Genomic DNA, 12366 nt, shown 5'->3' with positions numbered 1-12366 from the left:
AGACTTCTTTCTGGCAACTCGACCATGCAGCTCAGTTTTGTTCACGTATTGTCTATGGTCACTGATTTTAATGCACTCATATTTTCTGCATCCTCCCCTGTATCTGTATGAAGTCATTTTTTTTCTCTTTCATTGTAATTTCCTGCTATCCTTTCTGCAAGACAGGCACTGAAATGAGGCAGAAATTTTACTCTATATCACTATATATACCGAATTCTTCCACATTGTATAGTTTGCCGGAACGTCCTCCATACAAGAAAAATATTCATGATTGCAAAGTGTTTGGTGAGTTCAATTATCTGATGGAAAAATGTCTGCAGTGATTGTCTCTGCTCTGTTCAGGCCAGACATAGAGGTCTCAGGAAGATTTCAATGGAAACTCTCCCAGAATATGATTGTCTCAGTCAGTCCTGTTATACTCACTGTAATTCCTCTATCTGGCTTGTTGTCAGAGCCGCCATCAGATCCCTGAAATGAGGACCCCACAGATTGTTCCCAGACAGGCCCAGTGTCCTCAGTGTCGGGTTATTTCTTATTCCAGATGCCAGGTGGGGGCAGGAACTGTCTGTCAGGTGATTATCATCCAATCTGTAGAAGAGAAGAATGTTACCAGAAGGAAATGAATCCCCCCCCCCCCCCCAGGAATGAATGGAACTATTCTCTACATGGATGGAACTCATTTCTCTTTTTTGGAATCATTTATATTCGATCACTTTATAAATCTCCAGGAAATAGAATTTTATAATACTGTTATAATGGAGTAGACCCCCCAATATTGTCCTCCATGTGTAGAGACGATGATATCTCCATACACAGGATGAGCACAGAATACCACTGACATGACTCGTATTGTGCTATCATCTCCTTGTGTATGGAGCATGAATGGGATCAGCAGACAGTGGGAGGCCGGAATCAGCATTGCTAGTGATTGGACGGGAGGATTGTATCTGATATTCTATTAATCTCTGCTGATCAGAGCTCTGTACTCATAGGACGTCATGGCGCTAGGTAGCAAATGTTCAGTAATGGGGAGATCTTCCGGAACTGAATAGCACGCCAGATGAAAAGAATTTGTTTGATGCTCTGATCACTCATTGCATTAAGATCAGATTCTCCCATGTATGAGCATCTTTAATGTCATCTATTTATACAGATACCAAACTAAATGTAGTGTTACTAAACCCCGGACCCCGAATTCACTATATCCACTCTCCCCGGACCCTGAATTCACTATATCCACTCTCCCCGGACCCTGAATTCACTATATCCGCTCTCCCCGGACCCTGAATTCACTATATCCACTCTCCACGGACCCTGAATTCACTATATCCACTCTCCCGGACCCCGCATTCATTATATCTGCTCTCCCCGGACCCCGTATTCACTATATCCGCTCATCAAAGCCTTCCATCACCAAGTGCAATGCAAAGCGTTGGATGCCGTGGTGTAAAGCACGCCACCACGGGACTCTAGAGCAGTGTAGATGTGTTCTCTGGAGTGACCAATCATGCTTCTCTGTCTGGCAATTCGATGGACGTGTCTGGGTTTGGCGGTTTCCAGAAGCACGGTACTTGTCTGACGGCATTGTGCCAAGTGTAGAGTTTGGTGGAGGGGGGATTATGGTGTGGGGTTGTTTTTCAGGGGTTGGGCTTGGCCCCCTAGTTCCAGTAAAGGGAACGCTTAAGATGACATTTTGGACAATTTCATGCTCCCAACTTTGTGGGAAGAATTTGGGGATGGCCCCTTCCTGTTCCAACATGACTGCACACCAGTGCGCAAAGCAAGGTCCATAAAGACATGGAGGAGCCATTTATTATCACAGAGTTGTTTGGCTCTTTTTAAATCCTAATGATAACAGAAATCACCCAAATAGACCTGAGCAAAAGTTTCCCTCCCCTGGAATGTTCGGCCTTGGTACAGACACACAAGGGGACACACAGGTTACAATGGCAAATAAACGTTCATTTCCCACAGCTGTGGCTTTTTCAATTGCAATCAGTGTCTCTGTAAAAATTTTCAATGAGTTAGTTAGCTCTCACATGAATGCACCAAGCATACTGATACTGAGCCATGGGGATCAGAAAGAACTGTCAAAAGACCTGCGTAACAAGGTAATGGATCTTTATAAAGACGGAAAAGCATATAAAAAGATATGCAAAGTCTTGAATATGCCAGTCAGTACTGTTCAATCACTTATTAAGGAGTGGAAAATTCAGGGAATACCAGGCCAGGGTCAGGAAGACCAAGTAACAGCAGCCACAACTGCCAGAATAATTATTTGGGAAACAAAGAAAACTCCCACATAACCTCAAGAGAAATACAGGCTGCTGTGTAAAAAGATGGTGTGTTTTTTTTTTCTTAAGCACAATGGGAAAATACTTGAACAAAAAAGAGCTGCGTGGTCAAGTTGCCAGAAAGAAGCCTTTACTGCGCCAATGCTACAAAAAACCCGGTGAGGCGTCAAGGTGTTGTCAGGCGTATTGTAACCGTTTTTTTGTGGCATTGGCGCAGTAAAGACTTCTTTCTGGCACCTTGACCATGCAGCTCAGTTTTGTTCACGTATTGTCTATGGTCACTGATTTTAATGCACTCGTATTTTCTGTATCCTCCCCTGTATCTGTATGAAGTCATTTTTTTCTCTTTCATTGTAATTTCCTGCTATCCTTTCTGCAAGACAGGCACTGAAATGAGGCAGAAATTTTACTCTATATCACTATATATACCGAATTCTTCCACATTGTATAGTTTGCCGGAACGTCCTGCATACAAGAAAAATATTCATGATTGCAAAGTGTTTGGTGAGTTCAATTATCTGATGGAAAAATGTCTGCAGTGATTCTCTGCTCTGGTCAGGCCAGGCATAGAGGTCTCAGGAAGATTTCAATGGAAACTCTCCCAGAATATGATTGTCTCAGTCAGTCCTGTTATACTCACTGTAATTCCTCTATCCGGCTTGTTGTCAGAGCCGCTATCAGATCCCTGAAATGAGGACCCTCCAGATTGTTCCCAGACAGGTTCAGTGTCCTCAGTGTCGGGTTATTTCTTATTCCAGATGCCAGGTGGGGGCAGGAACGGTCTGTCAGGTGATTACCATACAATCTGTAGAAGAAGAGAAGAATGTTACCAGAAGGAAATGAATCCCCCCCCCCCCCCCCAGGAATGAATGGAACTATTCTCTACATGGATGGAACTCATTTCTCTTTATTGGAATCATTTATATTCGATCACTTTATAAATCTCCAGGAAATAGAATTTTATAAGACAAATGTTATAATGGAGTAGACCCCCCAATATTGTCCTCCATGTGTAGAGACGGTGATATCTCCATACACAGGATGAGCACAGAATACCACTGACATGACTCGTATTGTGCTATCATCTCCTTGTGTATGGAGCATGAATGGGATCAGCAGACAGTGGGAGGCCGGAATCAGCATTGCTAGTGATTGGACGGGAGGATTGTTATCTGATATTCTATTTCTCTCTGCTGATCAGAGCTCTGTACTCATAGGACGTCATGGCGCTAGGTAACAAATGTTCAGTAATGGGGAGATCTTCCGGAACTGAATAGCACGCCAGATGAAAAGAATTTGTTTGATGCTCTGATCACTCATTGCATTAAGATCAGATTCTCCCATGTATGAGCATCTTTAATGTCATCTATTTATACAGATACCGAAATAAATGTAGAGTGTTACTAAACTCCGGACCCAGCATTCACCATGTCCGCTCTCCCCGGACCCCGAATTCACTATATCCGCTCTCCCCGGACCCCGCATTCATTATATCTGCTCTCCCCGGACCCCGTATTCACTATATCCGCTCATCAAAGCCTTCCATCACCAAGTGCAATGCAAAGCGTTGGATGCCGTGGTGTAAAGCACGCCGCCACGGGACTCTAGAGCAGTGGAGATGTGTTCCCTGGAGTGACCAATCATGCTTCTCTGTCTGGCAATTCGATGGGCATGTCTGGGTTTGGCGGTTTCCAGAAGCATGGTACTTGTCTGACGGCATTGTGCCAAGTGTAGAGTTTGGTGGAGGGGGGATTATGGTGTGGGGTTGTTTTTCAGGGGTTGGGCTTGGCCCCCTAGTTCCAGTAAAGGGAACTCTTAAGGCGACATTTTGGACAATTTCATGCTCCCAACTTTGTGGTAAGAATTTGGGGATGGCCCCTTCCTGTTCCAACATGACTGCACACCAGTGCGAAAAGCAAGGTCCATAAAGACATGGAGGAGCCATTTATTATCACAGAGTTGTTTGGCTCTTTTTTAAATCCTAATAACAGAAATCACCCAAATAGACCTGAGCAAAAGTTTCCCTCCCCTGGAATGTTCGGCCTTGGTACAGACACACAAGGGGACACACAGGTTACAATGGCAAATAAACGTTCATTTCCCACATCTGTGGCTTTTTCAATTGCAATCAGTGTCTGTGTAAAAATTTTCAATGAGTTAGTTAGCTCTCACATGAATGCACCAAGCATACTGATACTGAGCCATGGGGATCAGAAAGAACTGTCAAAAGACCTGCGTAACAAGGTAATGGATCTTTATAAAGACGGAAAAGCATATAAAAAGATATGCAAAGTCTTGAATATGCCAGTCAGTACTGTTCAATCACTTATTAAGGAGTGGAAAATTCAGGGAATACCAGGCCAAGGTCAGGTAGACCAATTAACAGCAGCCACAACTGCCAGAATAATTATTTGGGAAACAAAGAAAACTCCCACGTAACCTCAAGAGAAATACAGGCTGCTGTGTAAAAAGATGGTGTATTTTTTTTTTTCTTAAGAAGCACAATGGGAAAATACTTGAACAAAAAAGAGCTGCGTGGTCAAGTTGCCAGAAAGAAGCCTTTACTGCACCGATGCCACAAAAAACCCGGTGAGGCGTCAAGGTGTTGTCAGGCGTATTGTAACCGTTTTTTTTGTGGCATTGGCGCATTAAAGACTTCTTTCTGGCACCTCGACCATGCAGCTCAGTTTTGTTCACGTATTGCCTATGGTCACGGATTTTAATGCACTCGTATTTTCTGCATCCTCCCCTGTATCTGTATGATGTCATTTTTTTCTCTTTCATTGTAATTTCCTGCAAGACAGGCACTGAAATGAGGCAGGAAATTTTACTCTATATCACTATATATACCGAATTCTTCCACATTGTATAGTTTGCCGGAACGTCCTGCATACAAGAAAAATATTCATGGTTGCAAAGTGTTTGGTGAGTTCAATTATCTGATGGAAAAATGTCTGCAGTGATTGTCTCTGCTCTGTTCAGGCCAGGCATAGAGGTCTCAGGAAGATTTCAATGGAAACTCCCAGAATATGATTGTCTCAGTCAGTCCTGTTATACTCACCGTAATTCCTCTATCCGGCTTGTTGTCAGAGCCGCCATCAGATCCCTGAAATGAGGACCCTCCAGATTGTTCCCAGACAGGTCCAGTGTCCTCAGTGTCGGGTTATTTCTTATTCCAGATGCCAGGTGGGGGCAGGAACTGTCTGTCAGGTGATTATCATCCAATCTGTAGAAGAAGAGAAGAATGTTACCAGAAGGAAATGAATCCCCCCCCCCCCCAGGAATGAATGGAACTATTGTCTACATGGATGCAACTCATTTCTCTTTATTGGAATCATTTATATTCGATCACTTTATAAATCTCCAGGAAATAGCATTTTATAAGACAAATGTTATAATGGAGTAGACCCCCCAATATTGTCCTCCATGTGTAGAGACGGTGATATCTCCATACACAGGATGAGCACAGAATACCACTGACATGACTCGTATTGTGCTATCATCTCCTTGTGTATGGAGCATGAATGGGATCAGTAGACAGTGTGAGGCCGGAATCAGCATTGCTAGTGATTGGACGGGAGGATTTTATCTGATATTCTATTTATCTCTGCTGATCAGAGCTCTGTACTCATAGGACGTCATGGCGCTAGGTAACAAATGTTCAGTAATGGGGAGATCTTCCAGAACTGAATAGCACGCCAGATGAAAAGAATTTGTTTGATGCTCTGATCACTCATTGCATTAAGACCAGATTCTCCCATGTATGAGCATCTTTAATGTCATCTATTTATACAGATACCAAAATAAATGTAGAGTGTTACTAAACCCCGGACCCTGCATTCACTATATCTGCTCTCCCTGGACCCTGCATTCACTATATCCGCTCTCCCCGGACCCCGCATTCACTATATCCGGTCTCCCCGGACCCCGCATTCACTATATCCTCTCTCCCCGGACCCCGCATTCACTATATCCGCTCTCCCCGGACCCCGCATTCACTATATCCGCTCTCCCCGGACCCTGCATTCACTATATCCGCTCTCCCTGGACCCCACATTCACTATATCCGCTCTCCCCGGACCCCGCATTCACTATATCCTCTCTCCCCGGACCCCGCATTCACTATAGCCGCTCTCCCCGGAACCCTGCATTCACTATATCCGCTCTCCCTGGACCCCACATTCACTATATCTGCTCTCCCTGGACCCCGCATTCACTAAATCCGCTCTCTCCGATATTGGCATTCACTATATCCGCTCTCTCCGGACCCCACATTCACTATATTCGCTCTCCTCGGACACCGCGTTCACTATATCCGCTCTCCTTGGACCCTTCATTCACTATATCCGATCTCCCCAGACCCCACATTCACTATATCTGTTCTCCTTGGACCCTGCATTCACTATATCCGGTCTCCCTGGACCCTGCATTCACTATATCCGATCTCACTGGATCCTGCATTCACTATATCCGCTCTCTCCGGACCCCGCACACTAGATCCACTCTCCCCGGACCGCGCATTCACTATATCCGCTCTCCCCGGACCCCGCATTCACTATATTCGCTCTCCCCGGACCCCGCATTCACTAAATTCGCTCTCCTTGGTCCCTGCATTCACTAAATTCGCTCTCCTTGGACCCTGCATTCACTATATCCAGTCTCCCTGGACCCTGCGTTCACTATATCCGCTCTCCCCAGAACCTGCATTCACTATATCTGATCTCCACTAAGCTACATTCACTATATCCGCTCTCCCCAGACCCTGCATTCACTATATCCGCTCTACTTGGACCCTGGCATTCACTATTTCCAGTCTCCCCAGACCCTGCATTCACTAGATCCACTCTCTCCGGACCACGCATTTGCTAGATCTGATCTCCATGCATCCTGCATTCACTATATCCGCTCTCCCCGGACCCCGCATTCACTATATCCGCTCTCCTTGGACCCTGCATTCACTATATCTGGTCTCCCACAGTACACACAACATGGAAATGCAATTATTTTAGTAAATATGAATTGCTAAATACCTTTTCTCATCAGCAGTATATAACAGTCTTTTGATTTCTATCAGTGTACAGCAGAGCACTGGTTAAAGCTTGTTGGAGTTTTCTTTCTGCTCCAGGAGGATGCAGAACCCCCGATCTCTGTCTGGACAGCGCTAATTGGACCTGTGCTGATCATATGCACCCTCCCAAGGGAAAAAAACTATCTAGAAATACACACTAAAGTGAGCATGTGCAGACTGACTACGGTTCAGTCTGTCTTATCCGAAGATAAGAGATGGTCGCTTGAAAAAGGAGAGGAACAAAGCAGAAAGGAGCAGTCAGCCTTTTACACAATGCCGAGTACTAACCCCTTAGGTTCCACAGTGAGTATCACAAGCATGCTTTACTGCATCTACAGACTGATTGTACTGTTGTGGGTTTAGTAACACTTTAATGTTTACATTTTATAGTCTATAGGGTCACCATGTTACCATCTGATATTATGCTGTTTGTACAACTTTAAATCATATGAGGACCTACCCAATGTATCCAGTCAGTTTGTATCCAATTAGGCAATGGAGGTAAAGAAGATTGTAAGATCAGACTGTACTGTGTGTGGGGAGCTTTAAGTAAGCTACAGACTATACAATATTCTTTCCTTCCACTGCGGGTGGAAAGAAAGACAATTGCTCAATCCCCCCCATCAACACAGTCAGAATGGATGGGGGAATCTCTCCTGCCGCACAACTGTGTTCTGCCAACAGGAAGCCTTCCCTGCCAGCAGAACACTGATCACTGTTAGCTGCTATAGACCTCCGGCAGTGATCGAATGCAAAAAGTCCCAGAGGATGGTTGTACTGAATGTGATTGACGGATCAACTTCAGTACAACCAGCCTGCCCATAGATGGGTCAGATCTTGGCTGGTCCTTACTAAACCTGTCCATATTTGATCCACTTATGGCCAGATGTAGAAAAAGTCTAATTTATTGCTGATAACAGAGTTAGAGAAGATCCGAAGATTTAGACAATTGAATGTTAATCTGTCCCAGAATATGATTGTCTCAGTCAGTCCTGTTATACTCACTGTAATCCCTCGATCCGGCTTGTTGTCAGAGCCGCCATCAGATCCCTGAAATTACGACCCTCCAGATTGTTCTTAGACAGGTTCAGTGTCCTCAGTGTCGGGTTATTTCTTATTCCAGATGCCAGGTGGAGGCAGGAACTGTCTGTCAGGTGAATAGAGGACAATCTGTAGAAGAGAAGAATGTTACCAGAAGGAAATGAATCCCCCCCCCCCCCCAGGAATGAATGGAACTATTCTCTACATGAATGGAGCTCATTTCTCTTTATTGGAATCATTTATATTCGATCACTTTATAAATCTCCAGGAAATAGAATTTTATAAGACAAATGTTATAATGGAGTAGACCCCCCAATATTGTCCTCCATGTGTAGAGACGGTGATATCTCCATACACAGGATGAGCACAGAATACCACTGACATGACTCGTATTGTGCTGTCATCTCCTTGTGTATGGAGCATGAATGGGATCAGCAGACAGTGTGAGGCCGGAATCAGCATTGCTAGTAATTGGACGGGAGGATTGTATCTGATATTCTATTTATCTCTGCTGATCAGAGCTCTGTGCTCATAGGACGTCATGGCGCTAGGTAACAAATGTTCAGTAATGGGGAGATCTTCTGGAACTGAATAGCACGCCAAATGAAAAGAATTTGTTTGATGCTCTGATCACTCATTGCATTAAGATCAGATTCTCCCATGTATGAGCATCTTTAATGTCATCTATTTATACAGATACCAAACTAACTGTAGTGTGTTACTAAACCCCGGACCCCACATTCACTATGTCCTCTCTCCCCGGACCCTGCATTCAGTATATCCATTCTCCTCGGACCCCGCATTCACTATATCCGCTCCCACGGACCCCGCATTCACTATATCCACTTTCCCCGGACCCTGCATTCACTATATCCGCTCTCCCCGGACCCTGCATTTACTATATCCGCTCTCCCCGGACCTTGCATTCACTATATCCGCTCTCCCCGGACCCTGCATTCAGTATATCCGCTCTCCCCGGATCCTGCATTCAGTATATCCATTCTCCCTGGATCCCGCATTTACTATATCCGCTCTCCCTGGACCCTGCATTTGCTATATCCGCTCTCCTCGGACCCCGCATTTACTATATCCGCTCTCTCCAGACCCCGCATTTACTATATCCGCTCTCCTCGGACCCCGCATTTACTATATCCGCTCTCCCTGGACCCCGCATTCACTATATCCGCTCTCCCCGGACCCGGCATTCACTATATCTGCTCTCCCCGGACCCCGCGTTCACTATATCAGTTCTCCACGGACCCCGCATTCACTATATCCACTCTCCCCGGACCCTGCATTCACTATATCCATATTCCCGGACTCCGCATTCACTGTATCCGCTCTCCCCGTTCCCCGCATTCACTGTATCCACTCTCCCCGGACCCCGCATTTACTATGTCTGTTCTCCCCGGAACCTGCATTCACTATATATGCTCTCCCTGGACCCCATATCAGGGGCGTCCCTAGGGTTGGTGTCACCCAGTGCGATAACACTTGGTGACACCCCCTCCGACGATTCCCACAGAATGGATCAGATCTGCGGATTGAGCATAATGGATTGAACTCTGATCCATTATGGTCAATCCGCAGATCCGATCCATCCTGCAGAGATCGCCGGCTTACTATATAACTTACCTTTTTGTGGAGTGGGTCCAGTGTCACCTTTTATCTCGGTACCTCAGTGTCACCCAGTGCGGGCCGCACCCCCTGCACATGCCTCGGGATGCCACTGCCCCACATTCACTATATCCGCTCTCCCCTGTGATGACTTTTTGACTGTTTATCAGGGTGGATAAAAATCAATGATTTTTTTTTTAAAAATCGGATTTTTTTAATTTAAATCAGATTTTTTTGATTTAAATCGGATTTTTTAAAATAAAATGCTTTTTGAGGAAAATATATTACCATCCAAAGGTTATTCCATCATGAAATAAAGATTAGTTTTTTAATTACGTAGAATAAGGCTGTATATGTTTCTTTTTTTGGTAAATAAATTCCATGAATCCATTCACAATGTCATGCTCTTCCAGAGGTTTTTGTAAGATTATTGGGCAGTTTCTCTGCCTACAAGATATTATCACAGATGATTGGTTTACTTTTGCAGTTCTCAAAACTGAATTTGACTCAGCGGAGATCACATGCCTCTTCACAGCAAAAATGTTATAACATGAACAGAGTTAAGAAAAAGACCTTCATCCTAACTTCTACAAACCTATGAATACAGAATCAGCCCCTTCAGTGCGAAGTTTCAAGAAGTTCAGTGAATAGAATAGAAACAATATTTTTCTGATTGTTTGGAGTGGAATAGATCTGCACAAGAAGAAAGTGAAACTAAGTGTGAGGAGGGAGGGGCCGACAGTGTGAGGAGGGAGGGGCTGACAGTGTGAGGAGGGAGGGGCTGACAGTGTGAGGAGGGAGGGGCTGACAGTCTACGTTTCTTAAAATATATATATTTTGATTAGCCAAATTAGTTAACAAACATGGATGTTTAAGCAAATAACATATGCTGGAATGTTATTGTTTCAGTTGAATAAATCTATTTAAATTGTTATTATTAAGGTAATGATTATTTTTCTCCTTCCTAAGTACAACAGAAAAGTTGTCAAAATATGAATGATTAACCTATTAAACTGGGGATAAAAAAACTAATATGAAAAGTTGTTATTCTAAAAATCTTCATCTACTTGCATATTAAAGTTATACCAGCAAGAATTAGTCTTTATGTAGAAAACTAGGATTTACATCAAACCTTACTGACTAGTGATTTAAATCGTGATTTAAATCAGTTTGATTTAAATCAAATCCACCCTGCTGTTTATTAAGAAAAATTATATTATCCAAAATTGGGAATACTAGCTGACTGTCAGGGGTTAACATCCTAGGTTGAGGAAGTTAAAGCTTGATATATACCAACGGAAACATTATCAGAAAGTATATTACCAACACTTTTCCATCAAGGGACAATCTATTCGATAAGGTTGGGTATTGCATCCCACTCAACTGAAGTTTGAAGTGATAAAATATAAGATGGTTTGTGAATTGGGTAATTGCTATATTTTTAAAGGAAATCAGCCTTTCCAATACAGTTCATATATCAGAAAAATGAGAAACCAAATGTATTCACATCTTTCTATGGTCCTTATCCAAGAGTTAGAAGGGAAATCATCTATACTTGAATAGGACATATAATTGATCCATAAAGGCATACTGCTTATATAAAAGAGTGAGTCATCATTAAGACCATCAATTCATTTGTAATACCTGACTGTCCCCAGTGGACAGGTTCGAAACATCTCTAGGTACGCAAACTGCTCAACCGTCTAATCATCAAGCCTGTTGGGAGGTCCCTCGGAACAAAGGACTTGTATGATATAAAATGCCAAACACTTCAAATTGAGAACAATCTTCTAACAATTTCTAAAGACTACTTCTAAAAACTTAAAACTTCTAAACTACTTTTTATCTACCCTGTTGCTACTATATACTGCACTATCATCACTTGCTACCTGCGGCCATTTTGCTGAGAATTTCCAGCTGCCATTTTGTTTTGAGGACTATTTGAAGGAAAAGAATTCCACCATAGATGCTGATGCTCAGTTAAATTCTGGTGCCTGACTGCCCAGAAACATTTCTTTTCCCAACTGCATCCCACTGGGAGGCCTCAAAATCAAGATTCTGGGAGTGGTGAGACTGTGCTAAAATACTGTAATTTCTTTGATATTTCAAACTTTCTAAGATCTATAACATTTTATTGTGTGATTAGGAATATTTTAAGGTTATCTATATGATTATAACTATAACTGTTTGAATATTGGTATTGAGGCTATATACTACATACTAACTGATTTGTAGTGTTTCTGTGGTGCTAATTATCAGATATACTTTCTTATTTCCCTATGGCCACAGGAAATGAGAAATAATATCTGAAGCACTATAGGTTGCAACTAACCTCCCAAAATTTTG

General features: G+C 43.3%; 1 protein-coding gene across 1 annotated transcript in view; it reads right to left on the bottom strand.

The window, feature by feature from the left end:
• LOC149439078 (NACHT, LRR and PYD domains-containing protein 6-like) overlaps nucleotides 1-12366 on the bottom strand; it is a 109559-nt gene that overhangs the window by 9993 nt on the left and 87200 nt on the right. The window contains exons 8-9 of the mRNA XM_089659494.1: nucleotides 5356-5520; nucleotides 424-588 (exon numbers count right to left, since the gene is read on the bottom strand). Of these exons, the coding sequence (XP_089515620.1) occupies nucleotides 424-588; nucleotides 5356-5520 (330 nt within the window). The remainder of the gene's footprint in view (nucleotides 1-423; nucleotides 589-5355; nucleotides 5521-12366) is intronic.

This window comes from Staurois parvus, unplaced genomic scaffold (assembly GCF_062004578.1).
Source record: "Staurois parvus isolate SC_StPar_1 unplaced genomic scaffold, SC_StPar_1.0 ptg001161l, whole genome shotgun sequence".
NCBI classification, from domain to species: domain Eukaryota; kingdom Metazoa; phylum Chordata; class Amphibia; order Anura; family Ranidae; genus Staurois; species Staurois parvus.
The sequence above is the reverse complement of the archived record's forward strand: the minus strand, read 5'-3'. Positions and strand labels throughout refer to the sequence as shown.